This window comes from Phascolarctos cinereus, unplaced genomic scaffold (genome assembly GCF_003287225.1).
Source record: "Phascolarctos cinereus isolate Bilbo 61053 unplaced genomic scaffold, phaCin_HiC Scaffold_726;HRSCAF=1367, whole genome shotgun sequence".
Classification (NCBI taxonomy): domain Eukaryota; kingdom Metazoa; phylum Chordata; class Mammalia; order Diprotodontia; family Phascolarctidae; genus Phascolarctos; species Phascolarctos cinereus.
In genome coordinates this window covers 162280334-162298311 of record NW_027556098.1, presented here as the reverse complement: position 1 = coordinate 162298311, position 17978 = coordinate 162280334, and the positions used below count along the sequence as shown (strand labels likewise).

General features: G+C 34.7%; 1 protein-coding gene across 1 annotated transcript in view; it reads left to right on the top strand.

Moving 5' to 3' along the window:
• The window catches only part of LRP1B (LDL receptor related protein 1B), a 2172360-nt gene that overhangs the window by 1569852 nt on the left and 584530 nt on the right, over positions 1 to 17978 (top strand). Inside the window, 2 exon segments of the mRNA XM_020984719.1 lie at positions 173 to 307; positions 879 to 1008. Coding sequence (XP_020840378.1) covers positions 173 to 307; positions 879 to 1008 — 265 coding nt within the window.

The following is a 17978-nucleotide window of genomic DNA, read 5'->3' as shown; positions in this document are numbered from 1 at the left end:
TATAGTGTAAACTTCTTGATGTTTTGTATGAATTTACAATCCTGAAGAAACCTTGCTTTAAGACATTCAATGGTGAATATCCACAGAAGAATGTTTCAATGAATTGTTCATTATTCTACTACAAAATGATACCTTTTAATAATTTTAATTCTATTCTGTGTTTTATCTATAGAAAATGATACCATCTACTGGACAGACATGGGCTTCAATAAAATTAGCAGAGCTAAAAGAGATCAGACTTGGAAGGAAGATATTATTACAAATGGTTTGGGAAGAGTGGAAGGCATAGCAGTTGACTGGATTGCTGGTATAATCCATGACATTCTTTACCTTTTCACACCAATTTTGCTAAGGGCTTAATTTTTTTTTGTCAAAATTCTGTTTCTGGCTCATAACAATAAACTTTTATCCTTGTAGCCAAAGGGGTAAATAGTCTGTTTTGCTTTCAGCAGCATTCTTTCTAATGCTTCAATAACTCTGGATGTATATTTTTTATGTAGAAGTAGATTATCCAATCTTAACTTTGCCAAAGTCTCCTGAGAACTCCATAAGGCAGGGAAAAAGAAAAAAAAAGCCTTAGAAGTTCTCTTATACCTGAAAACCTTTCTTCAGGTGGCAAAAGTTTCAGTTTATTTTTGACAGCTAAAAGTACCAGAATGTTATTTTAGCTGGAAATCTTTGAGAACAGGATTGGAAGTGTTCATATATTAGGTGTTTATAGCCTTCTGCTAGTAGAAAAATGATGAAAACAAAGCAAAAATATTAAGAAAAATTAAAAAGCAATCTTGTCAATTATGCTAGTTATACTGAACTTCAATTTTAGCATTTCCTGTTATTCTTACTAATGATATTACTAAAATGTTTGGTCTTTCTTCCAGGTAATATATATTGGACAGACCATGGCTTCAACTTGATTGAAGTTGCAAGACTTAATGGTTCGTTCCGATATGTAATCATTTCTCAAGGCCTGGATCAACCAAGATCTCTAGCTGTGCACCCAGAGAAAGGGTAATTTTATTTCAATACATACATATATCATATCTATAAGTAAAGAGAGAGAGAGAAACATAGATTGGGAATATTTTTAAGAGGAGATTTTTGTAAGTTTTATGAATAAAGCAAATTTTCATACAAATATGCATTTTAGATATAACATTTGGAATGAAACCCAGACTTTTGGGTTAAGCCCAATACAATGAAAGAATTTCTTTCATTATGTTGATTCTTTGTATACATGTGTGTATATACATATATATGTGTTTATATATGTATAATATGTACAGACATTATTTCATTTGATAGCAGGAGTCACAGAAATGTTCAAACTAGTATTATACTGGATTATACTTCTTATCTATTCATTGCTTATAAAGTGTGTTTTTCTCCTCTCCCTATTTAAATACTCTATATGAAATTACCAGTGACCCCCTACTTGCCCAATCTAATAGCTTTCTCTTAGTAAGCCTTCTTGACCTTCTACACTTGGTATCCTTTAATCTCCAAACTTAACATTTCTCAAATTGAACTTATTTTCCTTCCCTTTTTTTTAACTATCCCCATTTCTACCAGTGATATGACTATTTTCCCAGTCTCACAAGCAAGAAGTACTATCATAGAATCCTCTGTCTCCATTCATTAAATCCTATCTGCCATGTTATGTCATTTATCTCTTCAAAATATATTTCAGATTTGTTCTTTCCTCTTCATTGTAACTACCATTGCAGAACTGAACTATAGTTGAGGTTTGATAAAGATATATTGATTAATTTAATATATTTTTCAGAACCTTATACTATTCTCAGTCATGCTGTAACAGAAACAATTCCTTACAGAAACATTTTAATATTAATTTAGAATACATCAGCCAAACATTTTCCTCAAGGCTCCAAGATAAGAAAAGACACAGCCTATTAAAATGATGGACTTATCAACAGGAAATCTTTATCCTAGCCTAGAAACTTTGGAAGCATATGTCTATCTTTCATAACACATATTTATTGATATGATTTCCCCCCCAAAAAAACTTAATGGGTAGACAATATAAAACTGAGCATATATTGGTTTCTAGGTTCTATTACATAGTCATTTCAGAGTCAAAATCCATATCCCAAGGGTAAAGCACAGCATTTTAGTATTCTATTTGAGTTAAAACATGGCAGGTATTTTTGCCAAGGGAAAAGGTGAACCATAATGAAGTAAATTAGCTGAATCTAAGATATTTAATGTACCTTGAAAAATGGCCATGAACAATGGCATATATAGTAATGCCTTTTAAAAATATAGAAATAGAAAATCCATATACATTAGTGAAGCCTTAAGACCATTCCCTCTACATGCATTGATTTGCGTGTGTGTGTGTGTGTGTGTGTGTGTGTGTGTGTGTGTGTGTGTGTGTGTGTGTGTGAAAGTATCATAGAAATTATGTATGTGAATGTGTGGACAAACTCATTTGACATGAAATAATAGAGCACTAGATTTGACAAAAGAAGACAAGGTTTCAAATCACAGGTCTGTTAACACTAATTCTGTGATATTGGACAAGTCCCTTCCCCTCTATTTTCCTCAGTCTCCACAGCTGTAAAATGAGAGAGTTGGACTGAGTTGTTTCTAAGACACCTTCCTGCTCTAAATCTTTAAATTCTGCATCTACATATATGAACTTTTTAAAGGTCAATTTCTAGCTAAGCAATTCAAGAAATTGCTTCAGCAAACATAACTAAGTTTAGAGGTGAAGGTTGTTTATAAGGCACACATGAGGAAAATGCTTCATTTTTTGTGACCATGAACTTGGAAATATAAATCTTATGATGACAGTTCTTCTCTAGTGTGACATTTTCATTCTGTACCACTTCCACGTGTCAAACACTTTTGTCATAAGTGTTAAATCCTTGACTACTGAGAAAAATTTTCCCAAGAGGCCCAGTTCAAAGCATAGCACTCCTGCCCAAATATCTCATTAAGAACAGAAAAGGAACCCTTTTCCATGCCACTCAAAATGGGGCTATTTTAAACATAACTATACTTCTGTTATTATAGATACTGATTTGGGAATTCTTGGTCTATACTGAACATGAAATAAAAATAAAATCTACTTTTTGTTTGATAAAACCTGAAAGAGAAACTCTATACCTCTTAAATGACAATTATTTGAAATGATGAGCAAAATGAGTCACCATGGCCTTGCCTCATCTCCCATTAATAGCAGTGGTAGTAGCTATTGGTGAAGGTTCAAGGTGTAGCCATGTACTGGACCAGAAGTTCTGAGAATGATTGTATCCTTCTCAGGCAAGAGGGCTGGAGGAAAGGAATGTATAGAAAAGGCAAACTTCCCCAAAGATGAGCATGCTGTAATTATCATATGTAAAATTACTGAGTTCACTCTATCTTCAGATTTTTGGGATTCTGAGAAAAGCGGGACTATCTAAACAAGAAGAAGAAGAAGAAGAAAAGAAACAGAATAAATATTGTAAAGGAAAATTCTCCATACTTTTGTCCTCAAGTGTTAGGAAATTTTTGTTTGTTTGCATTTTTGAGACTGGGTCTCCCTATCTCTCCTAGGCTGGAAGTACTACAACCTCTCACAAGAAATATCTCCACTGATTGGCATGGGAACTTTTTTTTTTAGGCAGTTGGGGTTAAGTGACTTGCCCAGGGTCACACAGCTAGTAAGTGTCAAGTGTTTGGTCTGAGGCCACATTTGAACTCAAGTACACCTGACTTCAGGGTCAGTGCTTTATCCACTGCACCATGGCATGGGAACTTTAACCTGTGCTGTGTACTAACTGGGCTGGTTAGCTCCTCTTTAGGCAGCCTGGTGTCATCCCCCCCCCCCCCCCCCCCGTCCCAAGGGTTTACAAAATTGGTGCGGGACTTAATGGGGACACCCACTGCAGTTCAGAACTACGAAGCTCAAGCAATTCCTCAACCTTAGATTCCCCAGGTAGCAGGGATTACAGGCATGTTACCATGCCTAACCCCAAATGTTAGATTTTTAATACTATGCTATTTGATTAAAATACCATATGAATATTCTGAAAGGATAGCAAAGTTTCATTTTGAAATTAGGTTGGGACAACTGGACTAATACATGATTTCATTTCAGTAGTCATTTGTTAACTGTCTACTAGGTTCAGGGCAGTGGAGCAGTGGATAGAGCCCCCAGGTTGGATTCAGAAAGGCCTTAGTTCAAATCTGACCTCAGACACTTACTAGTTGTATGACCCTGGGCAAGTACTTTAACCCTGTTTTCCTCATTTTCTTCATCTATTAAATGAGCTGGAGAAGGAAATGGCAAAGCACTCTAGTATCTTTGTCAAGAAAACACCAGGTAGGGTCACAAAGAGTTGGACGTTGTTGAAAACAACTGAACAACAACAAAAGAGGTTCAAGGCATTGTTAGAAACTAGGGATAGGAAGATGGAATAAGACACAGTCTCCATCTTCAAGGTACTTAAAATAGCTGTAATTCAAAGCAGAATTGGATTATTACAATGGAATAGTCTGGGAAGATTGATTTGAGATATATCATAAGGTAGAAATTGCTTCCAGCTGTATAGATCAGGGAAGGCTTCAAGGAGCAGAGGGTAACTGAGTTTGGGCCTTGAAGGAAAAGAGATTTCAATAGGTGTAGGTGTGTTTGGGAGACCAGAAGTCCACTCCAGGTATGGTCAAGCTATTATATTATGATTCACATTTTGCTCCTTGTAATATATCAGGAGATAGAAAAAGACCCATATTTTATCACTTGAAGGATCTCCATTGACATAGATCACAAATGTCCTTATCTTAATATCTTAATTAGATCTTCAGGAAGAGTAGAAATGGTAAATACACACACACGCACACACACACACACACACAGACACACACCACCCCCACCCACCACCCACACCCACCCATATGTATCACCTAGCAGCCAGATGCTCATGGGCCTCTTTAAACTTAGCTAAAATGGTCCTCAGATTACAGATATTCAGTCTATTCCTGTTCTGTATGCAGAGCCTTTTCCATTTTCCCAGGGTATATTAAATTATGAGCTCCAAAGGCATAGCCTTCAAGAATCCAGAACTACCTTCAGGCCACAATGAAGCACTGGCAAAGGATTTTTGCTTAGCTAAGACCTCATAGAAATTATCTATGTTACAAAAATATTTTGCTGTATTCATAATGTACCAAAGTATGAGAGATGATATGCCAGTTACTGATTAACATTCATAAAAAGATATAACTTCTCTGAATGAGCAAGTTTTATACGTTTAAAGAAGTTGATGTGGCTTTTTCTAGACATTTGAGTGTTTTGTTTTTGTTTTGTTTTGTTGGAGCTTTGCACAAAATTAAGTGGATACATTGAATGAAAAATGGTTTTCCAATAGAATTGGAAGACAAGTTTTTTAATCCATCCACAGGGCTATTTTATTTACTCCTCAGTAGCTCCAAGAGTTCAGAAAAGCTCCTTGGAAGATTCAACTTTTTCTAAAGGCCATGTTTTCTTCACTTTTTCTATACCTTCTTGGTGGTAATAAACATGTCCAATTGTACCAAATCCTGAAATGAAAATCACATTGTAGTTCTGGAAGTGCATGTCTACCTATTTTCAAAAATCAATAAATCCAGAAGGATTCTAACCAAATAATGCCTGAGATAAGGATCAGTGAGATTCCTGGAAGCTTGTTGGTCATTGGAAGTGGATTATCTTGATATCACAGGTGGTGTGTGTCTTCATTTTAGTTTCCGTGAAACTCAGAATGCTGATCTAAAAATGTCCAATCAAGGGGCAGCTAGATGGCACAGTGGATAGAGCTCTGGCCTTGGAGTCAAGAGGACCTGAGTTCAAATCCGACCTCAGACACTTGACACTTACTAGCTGTGTGACCCTGGGCAAGTCACTTAACCCTGATTGCCTCACCCCCCTCCAAAAAAAAGGCAAAGAAGAAATAAATAAAAAAAATGCCCAATCATCACACTCACCAGCAACTAAAATATAAAAACTCCAAAGGCCTCAGTAGAAGTTCCTAAGACATTAGAGCCTTGTAATTAGTAATAAAAGAACACAGAAAAGAACTGAGAAACCAAACTGCTGACAAAACCCCCCCGAAAAGTAGAGAACAATGCATTGACAGTGAACAAGAACTTAAGAATCTTCCCAGTGTTGTTTTTTTTTTTAATATCTTTCATGGTTTATAAAACAAAATCTCCATTTTTAATTTGTCTGAAAGTGACATGGTATATTCCTAGCTCTTTGATGGATACCCTGAAGAAGGAGATATTGAAATTAAAGTGGACTTTTGGTTTGGGTCCTTACTGATGCTGAACATAAAAGGAGGCTTGTAGCGAAGTCCAAGTGTCAAGCTAATCCCAATGTTGGGGAGACTATTTTGTCACAGAGACTGCTAATTTGCTAATGAATACTTCTCTTTCAGCACACTTGCTTTACTAACCAGAAACCATGACAGTGAACAAGATTTGATGGTGTTTTGGGTGTAGGGCTATGGGACAATCTTTTATTTTGTTTGAGTAGTATGGTAGAGTGGTAAGTCTCTTGTACTTAAAAGATCTGAGTTTCAGTCTTACCCCAGATACAATCTATGTGATTACTGTGATTTATCTTTCAGCATTTCAGTTTCATCATATGTAAAATTAAATAACAGGGCAGCTAGGTGGCTCCATGGATAGAGTGCTGGGAATGGAGTCAGGAAGACCCATCTTCATGAGTTCAAATCTGACCTCAGACATTTACTAGTGGTGTGACCACGGGCAAGTCACTTAATCCTGTTTGCCTCAGTTTCCTCATCTGTAAAATGAGCTGGAAAAGGAATATCAAACCACTTCAGTAACTTTGCCCAGAAAACCTCAAAGGGGACTATGGAGAGTTAGACAAAAATGACTCAACAACAACAACAAAATTGGAATGATGATATTAATAAGGTAGTGCAATGGATACAGTATTGAGTTTAGAATCAGGAAGATCTGATTTAAACCCTGCCTCAGACACTTTGTAATACTGGGCAAGTCACTTGACTTTTCTCAACTTCAATTTCTTCATCTGTAAAATGGGAACAATAATAATAGCACCTACTTCACAAAATTTTAGTGCTTGTGTGTACATAAAATTTTTTGCAAACTTTGAAATGCTATATAAATGCTAGCTGCCATTACTGTCATCATCATCATCACCAGGGTGACTTGTAATACCTCCTTCACAAAGTTGAAGAGTTTTGCTTACTTTGAAGTGCTATATAAATGTGTTTTTATTGTGTAATGCTTAAAGTTTTTCTTGGTTCCAGTTGATGATACATAAATCACCATCTCCTAGAGAAGAGAGGCTTGAAATGGACAGCTGAACAAAGAAAAATGTAGGATTCAGTTCCACCATTTATTAAAATTAGTCATTTGCTGCTCAGAGAAATGACCATATCATTGACATTTTTTACATGCAATACTTTTGTTTTTCAAAATGGTGAAAAACTATGTAGAGGAGTTAGAATAGGCCAGGAGCCAATGATCATTACCTACTGTTGGAGTGAAGTCTTTAATTTTATGCATAACTAAAAAGCAATTAGTAAACTCCCTTGATATGCTAAAGTCTGTTTTATATGGATAAATCTCAAGGAGGGGCAGAGCAGAAGAGAGGAATCTTTATTTTAGCACAATCCATTTCAAAGCTTCTTGAAAGACTTTAGCTCATAAAAGTAATATTTACTGCATTATTTATGGAAACTGCTAGCCAGATCTCTGCTTCAGGGAAACACTTTGGCAGGTTAACAGAACAAGATGTAAGATTTAAAGAAAATGATTGATACAAGCTAGTTGTTTTTCACTTTATTGCAAGGAGTATATAGTGAAGAACATTTGAATCATATTTTTAATAGTCTGAGGAAGGACTTTCCTTCATCTGACATCTGTTTGCATAATAGCTTCTTCTTCATGCCCAAAGAATTATCTTTTTTTTTTCCCCCTTAATGATTAGGTATGCTAGATTTAGGGCTGGAAAGGACCATAGGGATTATCTAGTCTCAACCCCTCATTTTACATGAGTGAAAAGGTTTAGAAAGGTAAAATGATTTATTTGAGGTTACAGAGGTAGAAAATGGGGGGGAGTGGTATGATGAGCTCCCAAACTGTGAGTGTGCTCATAGCGTTCATGTTGAAACTTTAAGAGCTTTACTTTCACATTTCTATATGCTTTTAACACCAATGGATTATGATGATACATCTTACAGGAAATGATCAAATAATAATGATGTCACTTCCTACTGACATAGGGAATACTGGGAACAAAGGTGAAAAGGCTACAAAATTGACAGTCTGATTTTTTTTTTTAATGCATGTCTAAAAGACTTTAGAATGTGAGCTGGTCATTGACAGCTTTTACCTGGGACATCTGTGTTCACTAAAGTGACAGCTTGGCCAATATCAGTGAAAAGCATTATACAACTTCAAAGTATCTAGCTAAATGGAGCACAGGTTGATTGAAACTCAAATCAGACACTAAGTTCCAAGAGTTTTCAAGTATTTTCAACTCTGCCACCGTGGTCATTATTATGTAACATCCATTCAGTTTTGATAGGTAGAAAAACTGTTTAAAGTGAATAAGCAAATTAACTTTCTGAGATAATCCTTGGTCACCAGGACTTGCTAAAATTCTGTGTCTGTGTCTTCTTTGAGGCTCCACAGTTTGAATGGTAAAGAAACTTGAGGGAGAATTAAGAGCAACAAAAATTATCAGAAATTAGAGATTAGAATCTATAAATAAATATAAACAGAAAATGAGTCACTTTAGCTTGGGAAATGAAGGCAGAGACATGATTTAATCAACTACTAAGAATTACTTGGGTACTTAATTATTATCTTTTGAATGAAAAAAAGTATAATATATAGATTATGGCATTCAACTGGACAGGCAACTCATTACATGATTGTAATTGTTAATCTACTTTGGACCAATGTTGCAAATGGACCAGAGCTGAGCAAGAAGAGATTGAACTGAAATGCAAAGGGGAAAATAGTCACTGCTTTTGATGAACCCAAGCTACTCACTATTCATTTCTATTATGCCCTGTTTTGCAAAATGGCTGCTGTATAATTGTAAATCTTTGGATTATTAAACTCTTAGAAGAATTTAATGTCAAAACAATTCTGAGGGCAAATAGAAAGATACATAGTGGACACAAACAGACTGCAGCATATTACCAAGGATGATCTGTGTGTGAAAAGTGGCATGAGGATATGTATACTGAAAAAAGAGGCAGGCTTATCATGTAATGAGAATCAGAGGAAGTAACAAAGGCAATGTAGTTCGAAATCTAAGTGCTACACTGGTAACACAAAGTGGTAATGAACAAAAGAAAGGCCTCTGGCAAATGGAGCTGACTTTGTGTGAAGGATTCACAGGACAAAAATGGCACAAGAATTTCACAAGACGAAAAATATGGAGGGGGTGAAATCTACATCAGTGGAGGGGACAGCTAAGATAATTAAATCACAGCTTCTTTAAAGTACCACAGTAAGCTAAACAACCGTCCTGAATTACCCCATGGATGACTAAACAGTATACAGTAAACTTAATGTGCAAGAAGCAGACTCAGATGACCATGGACCTTGGAAAGAATTTCCCATTTATGTTGTTGTAACAATTGAGGTTATAGAATTTATTTCTGTGAGATATTTGAAAAACAAAAGATAAAATGCCCATCTATTTGTGTTGAGTTCAAGATAAATTAGATGACCTTTAACTTTTTTCCCAGATCTACTTCTACCATTCTCTTCTCTCTACTGCTCATCTATCCATTCTCTCATTTTTCTTCCTTTTTATTATTCCCTTTCTCCAACTACACCTTTTTAAATTTAATGAGTATAGCAGACTTGAAGTTATGTGTCGGTATGCTCAAGATAATGAAAGCTATACCTTTTGTTCCCTTTCATTCATAATGATAAAAAATATAATTCTAGTTTTGATATTTCTCAACCATGAAAATAAAAATAGAATGGGTATAATGAAATTATTAGCCCTGAAAGAGAAGGGCAGAGATTAATGATGTTAGGGTGAGTTCTTTCACAGCGGTCTGTCATTATTTCTCCATTAGTTTTTTTTTTCCTTGAAACTATTATAGTAAACAGGTGTCACATTTTGGTAATATCTGAATCGTGACTCTTTTTCCTCCAGATTCAGTTTCTTAGCAGATGCTGATCATTTCTAACTTTCTCCTTTAATATATTACTGACTAGTTCTTGATCAGCTTCTTAAGTACTTTCAGGTGTGTAGGCCAAGCATCATTATTTGGAGTTTTACTTTTTAGGGAGTGATGACTGTGATTATAAATTGCCTGTATATGCTGAACTGTAAATCAGATGTGCAAACTCATCCCGAAGTCACTATGGTTTTAACCTGGAATAAAGAATCTTTAAGTAGCAGCATGAATCTTCATCTTATCTTTATTGAGAGGTGACAAAGGAAGGTAGTCATATTTGTAGGTATGCTATTAATACATATATCAATATTTCAAGGATGTGTGATTTGCTCTTTGTGTAGATTCCCTTGACCAAAGCAGATTACATTTTTTCCTTTAACCCAAAGAGATAAATATTCTTCTAATATATTCTTATATGTATATATACATATATACATACATATATATATATATATATATGTATGTATATATGAGAGAGAGCTGTCATGTCATCTGTAATTTCCAAAAGGAAAATATATGTGTGTGTGTGTGTGTGTGTGTGTGTGTGTATACATATATATACGCATATATATTTATATGAGGTCTTTGAGTTCAGGGATGGACTCATTTCAGTCTTTGTATCCTTAGAGCCTAATTTAACAATAATAATGATAATTATAATAATTGCTAGCATTTATAATAATATATTTGGTAATAAATATAATAGCTAACAGTTTATGATGCCTTAAAACTTTCAAATCACTTCATATTCCCACAAATATATTCTCATTTATTCTACACAAGAACCTTTTAAGGTTGGTGTTATTACTATTCCAATTTGCAGATGAAGAAGCAAAAGCTGATAGAGGTAAATGACTTGCTCAGAGTCATACAGCTAAGATTTTAAATCCTGAGGCAGGATTTGAATTTATGTCTTCCTGACTCTGTCAGACACTCTGTTTACCATGCTATATTTGACTGATTACACAGAGATTCAATCTGTTACTTCCTAAACCTGCACTTGAATTTGTTCCAGATTTCAAAGGCCTGCCAGAGTTTTTGCTCTCCTGGAATACAGCCTTGAGGACTTCAGGGTAACCTTTATGACAAGATGAGGCATTTGAGTGAAATAATGGTGAATTTTCTTTTTTTGAATGTGCCCCCAGTCTCAGGCACCCAGTCTATTACCATTCAGGTTTAGTCTAGATCTTTGACCCATATTATTAACCTCTGTGGGGGGAAGGAAGTTCTAGCCTCTCCAGCTCTACTCTGCAGAAAGACTAAATTGCCTGTTTTCATGTGTCTTCTGTGCCTTCCATAAGGAGCAGAGCCATGGGGTATAAAAACTGTCTCATGCACAGTATTTGCAGAATTAGCTTCATATACAATGACTTAGCCCCAGGTCCTTTAATTTTTAATGACAACCAAAGGGAGCTGTGAATGTGAGTGGGAATCTAATGGTCACACACAGTAAAAACTGAACAAAATCTGATGTAGGGATTATAATTGCCCAACCTGCAGAAATACCACTGAGGCAGAGCTCTGAGTCAGTGGTGTTTTATTAAAGGGCCCATGGTCCCCTTTAATGAAGTGGACCTCAGATCTTCCTTATGATCTGAGATGTCCCCTTATTCCAGGACCTTGTTTTCATAGGGTTTGATATCCAAATATGCAAAAAAGGCAGGGTGAACCACAGAATCTCATCGGTTGATAGACCTTGTTCTTGAGAGTCAAAAATGACATATCAGCAAGGGGATCATAGGTTGGGTGAAGCATGGGGCATCTCCACTAAGTGATCATCAAATGGTCATAAGATGATCGCCTGCTCATATTGGAGAAGAGACAATGGTCTGGAAGTATAAAAATGACTTGGGGAACTTTTCAAAGCATCAAGGCATTTCACCTATGCTGGGTTGGACATGAATTTTGAGCAAAACAGGATGAAGATTTTGTCAGCATTCTTGTGGTTATGCAAGTGAGCCTCATAACTTGCTAAACAAGTAGTGAACGTTACATTAAAGTTTAAGGCCCACTGTAAGAACTTATCTATCCCTATGTGATTTATGTAAACATCTAAGTGATTAATACCAATTGTAATAGAATAAGGGTCCAAATGATTTATTTCTTGCACTGATTAGAGTTGCTTTTCGTCTAAGTGTATTCCATAGTTGTATTTTCATTAATTCTAGTATTTTCTAAGAAACTTTGAAACTGTAAAATGAACAAAGACTATGTTAAGACTTCAGGTCCGTCCTTTCACTGCTAATGATATTCTTGTTTACTTGGGGAAAATAATAGGTACACAAATAATCATTTTAATGTTTAGAGTTTTAGGAAATATTTAGATTAACTAAAAGCCCCTAAACTCTCAATAATAGGCCAAATATGGGGGGGGGCAGTGAGGATAGGTAGTTCAGATGACATAAAAGGTATCACAGAAGTCATGGTAGTCATCTTCCTTGACTCCAAGAATGGAAAGTAAGTCTGTAATCTTGTGGGATTATCATCAATGCAAGAAGGTCATGCTAATGACAATACCAAAGTGGAAATGCAAAATAAGAGATGTTCATACTGCAGATCTTGGTGTTGACACAGTAAAGGACAGTGAGACACAGGAAGATGATCTGATAGGGTGTGTTCTGCCAAAGCTTGGACATCTTGGTGCAGAGCCCTGATAATCCCATTATAGTCATAGCTCAATTATGATAAGGACTGAGAAAAGGCCATTGTATTTAACAATTAACATAACTGGTAACCTTGGTAAGGTCAGTTTCAGTCATTTGGTGAAGTTGGAAGCCAGATTTCAGGGGTTTTGAAATGAGTAAGTAATGAAATGAAGACAAAGAATTCAGAAGACTTTTTCTAGGAGTTTGTATGTAAAAGGGAGAAAAAAATAAAGAGTGATAGTAGAAAATGGCGAAGCAATGGCTTTTAAAAAAAAATCAGTGTCAAAATATAGTTACAAGTTGCTGGATCTGATAATTTAAGTATTCATAGGAACTTAAAAAAAAAGTCTTTCTAAACTTTTGCAAGATTTAAAAAAAGAAAAACTTTTGCTTTTATCTTCTTGTCTAGCCAATAAAATGTTGACTGGATTTTCTACCATTCTACTTTACTTTCTTTTCTGTTTTTATAAAACTTGTAAATATTCACCAAGTATCTGAGGGATTAACAGAATTTTTACCAGAATTTCTGTGGCATTGATATCACAGACTAAAATTCAATAATGATTGGCTTTCCTACTCAACTGATTTCACTTTCCTACTTGCCATTTAGACTAACTACACTTACTTTTTTCTTGTAGAAAAAGCCTGCACACATTTTTTTTTTTAATGATTTATAGGAAAAAAATTATACTACTGTTGAAGTCATTCCAGCATAAACATTTCTACTTTCCAATATTCTATTAGGTGGGTTTATTTTTGGTTTTATTTTGGCATTTCCATTGAACTTTTTTCATTTTCATTTTTTTAATTAAAACACTAGCACATTGACATGACAACTTCTTGTATAGCTGAGACAAAAATCTTCGTGATTTAGAAAGACAACATGATAATTAATAAAAGTGTTCAAGGGGCAGCTAGGTAGCACAGTGGATAGAGCACTGGCCCTGGAGTCAGGAGGACCTGAGTTCAGATACGGCCTCAGACACATAACACTCACTAACTGTGTGATTCTGGGCAAGTCACTTAACCCCAATTGCCTCACCAAATAATAATAATAATAAAAATAAAAAGTAAAATAAAAGTTTTCATACAAAATCCCCCCAAATTAAAAACCATAACAAAGTGAGTGTATGTTGTATGTACGTATGTGTGTGTATATGTGTATATATATATTCATATATTTATAAAGACACATATACAATGTACGTTTGTGTGTGGTTCTGTTAATGTAATTACTGGTTCTATAATATGGCATTGTATAACATAAATGATGATGGCCTTGTAGTGAAAAAAAATTCTATTCTAGATTTATCTCTGCTGTATGTGATGTGGTATGATTTAACCTTGGGCAAGTTATGTAACAATCTCATGCGTCAATTTTCTCATTGGCTAAAATGAGCTAATAATGTTTCTACTACTGTCTTTTGGTGGCCAATATGCCAGAATTTTTGGCAGTATCTACTGTCACTGCATCCCAGTCTTTTTGTATGGTGACATTTCTTTTCTCCAACACCAGAAAGTCCAAGCCTTTACTCACTGTCATTGCCTATGTGTTTCTAACAGTCCCTAAAGTTATTCTTTTGAGAAGGTTTTCCTAAATGCCTGCTCACATTTTCAAGGAATAGCATAATCTTTTTACCTTTATCCTTTCTTCCTGGGGAAAAACAAAGTTTATTTTTTTCAGTGACTGAAAATATAGGATATGTAATGTCAACATAGCCATTCACACTCTCACCTCCTTTCCTCTCTCAAAGATTAGACCAAATCTTGGTATGACATTAGCTCGCAGATCTTTTGAGAGCTAAAGAGATAATGTAATTAAAATGCTTTATAACAGTTGAGTGCAACAGAAATATATTTTTTATTATCATGTGAAAATTTACTTTATTCTGTTAATGAATATGAAATGTAGTTTATGTAAGCCACAAAGGAAAGACTGAATGTAATGATGTCTTATTTATATGAAAAAAATGGTGTAGTACAACTATTTGGACAGTCTAAATATTTTGGCTTTTTTTTGTTATATCAATTTAGCATAGTGATGTTTTTTGTCAGATGCCTTATTAGGCACCAATGCATGAGCAAGAAGAGAGAGCATATATTTTGTATAAAGCTTTTCATTCAAGCTTCTCCCATGATAATTCATAATAATTAATTAGAATAATTATATTTTGACCTTTATGTGGACAAAATGAGAAGGTAATATTTGCTTTATAAAAACATGTACGGGGCAGCTAGGTGGCAGAGTGGATAGAGCACCGGCCCTGGATTCAGAAGGACCTGAGTTCAAATTTGACCTCAGACACATAACACTTACTAGCTGTGTGACCCTGGGCAAGTCACTTAACCCCATTGCCTAGCCAGAACAAAAACAAAACCATATACATGGTCTTGGACACAGATGTAGTTAATTAATTGAAGAAAAATGTCTTAAAAGAGTACTATAGGTTCCTTTTCTTCCTGAAGAGTAACAGGGTCTCTCAGATTGGTAAAGATCATAGACTCATAAATTAAGATAGATAGAAATTGTTTCATGCTTCATTGAATATATTTGCAAATGTAAATGTAATGAATATTTTTCAATGCAACATAATGTTATTATTCTTGATCCAAGCCTAGTTTGTAAGGGCTTCAACATAGTATTCCTTTATAGCCACAGAACCACTGAGATCTAACTCCAATAAAGTAAATCTAATATGAAAATTCTAGGGATTTGAAAAGTTCATACAGCCTAACATTGATTCATGGGGTTGCTAGAAGAGAAAACACCACTTAGGTAACATAATCTTCTTCATCAGATCATTCTGTGAGTAATGTACTATACTCACATTTCTGCATATCAGCTACCTCACAGTATAATGCAACTACAAATTTTAGGCACCTATTATGTGCAGAACTTTGTGATAAGCCCTGAGAAGGTATGAAATTAAGATAAAATATAGTCTCTGCCCTCAAGGAACTTACAGTGTAGTAGTAGTAGTGGTGGTGGTGTTGGTTGTGGCAATAGTAGTAGTAGTAGTAGTAGTAATAGTAGTAGTAGTAGTAGTAGTAGTAGTAGTAGAAGTAGTAGTAGTAAGATAGAGATAAGGCCTCTAATAGAAGATGGGCTGTGATTTCATTAGTATAAGTAAAATAACTCCATATACCAATGCAGGTCAGAATCCTCTCTGAATCTGATAGTCTTAGAGAGATGCCTAGGGCAATGAAGGGTATAGTGATTTGTCCAGGGTCAGGCAGTCATTATACGTCTAACATAGGACCTTAACCTACTTCTTCCTTTCTCAAAGACCAGCTCTGTCCATTAAGTTATGCTGCCTGTCTAGTAAGAGTAGCAATATTGATGATAATAACTAAAACATACAGAACTTTAAAATTTGCAAAGCACTTTAAGTATATTGTCTCCTCTCATCTTTACAATAATGCTATTGATTGTGTGAAAGTAGTCCTTCTCACAGTTGAAGAAGCAGAGGCAAAGAGAGGTTGAGTTTTTTACCTAGGTCACATAGCTATTGTTTTCGGCATGATTCAGACCTCTATCTTCCAGATTCAAGGTCAAAGTTCTATTCATTATTTCATGCCATTTCTAGTGAGGGGATAAAATACCAACATATACAGATATGATATACAATATTATATAACAAGTGGATTAGTCCTCCACAGAAGTCTGACTCTGATGCCTTGTCATTGTTGTGAGGTGATTCTAGTTTCTTACATGCTATCAAAATCTTTCACACTAGAAAGATTTCAAGTATGATTTTTGTTTTACTCCTGTTTTCACCTGGTCACTTTTCAATGACTCTTCAAGTTGAACCCTATCTTATAACAGATTGAGTTTTAAAAGTTTTGCTAAGCCTTTTGTCTTTGAATTATAGTCATTGTGTCTTCCCTCCACCCCCCCCCCAAAGATCAGATCCTCTGATGAGACAAATGGAAAAAATTATGCAAAAATACCCAATACACTGATCATAGCTAAACAATACAGCCCCATGTCTTTGTGGTAAAAGAGCAGATAAATTTCACTACTTGTTCTCTAGGAATTTCATTGATTTTCATTGGTCATTTAGAGTTAGACTTACTTTAGTAAGTTTAGTTAGAATTTAGTAAGTTTCATTTAATTGTCAATATGCACATTGTTTTCTTGGTTCTGTTTATTTTATCCTGCATTAATTTATACAAATACCCTATTTCTTGAATTTCTCATATTCATCATTTTTGGTTGTATGGAAAGATTCTTCTCTCTCTCTCTCTCTCTCTCTTCTCTCTCTCTCTCTGTGTATATATAGTATGTATATATACATACTATATATATATATATATATATATATATATATACACACATACATATATGTATATATACATACTATATATATACACATACTATATATATATACACATATATATGTATATATATACATATATATACACATATATATGTATATATATACATACATATATATATATATATATATATATATATATATATGTATATATATATATATAGTTTTCCCAATTCAGGAGTACACATTGTCTCCAAGGGTTTTTGTTTGTTTTTTCTACAAAGATGTGGATATGAATATTTTGAAATTTTAGGATATGTTGGACCTTTGTTTTTGTCTTTGGGAATATATGTCCATGTGGGATAGCTGAGTCTAAGGTTATTGGCAAGTTAGTTACTTTTTTGCATGATTACAAATTGAAATGAGAAAGATTGGATTACGTTATAGTTTTTTCCAACAATGAGGAGGGGACCTTTTCCTACCAGTAAGAATATGCAAACAAACAAATGTAACAAGGAATGCCCCCCTTAGCTGTTATTATAATAACAGGGATGCTCAAGAAAACCCAGAAAAAGAATTCATTTACAAAACAACTATAGGAAAAATCTCAAAGAGAAACATAACTTGCATACAAATTTAACTGTAATTCCTTGGAGGGATGAAGGAAGAGCAAACAACACAAAACAAAAGAACAATTTTCATTGTTTATGTACTTTGGCCACTTATCTATTGAGGAATACTTCCTGGTCTTATTTATCAGTATCAGTTTCCTATATATTTTGGATATAAAATCTTTGCTGTCAATATGTGATGCTGATATTTTTCCCACTCTAGATTTTCCTTTCTAATTCTGTCAATTGACTTTTTTT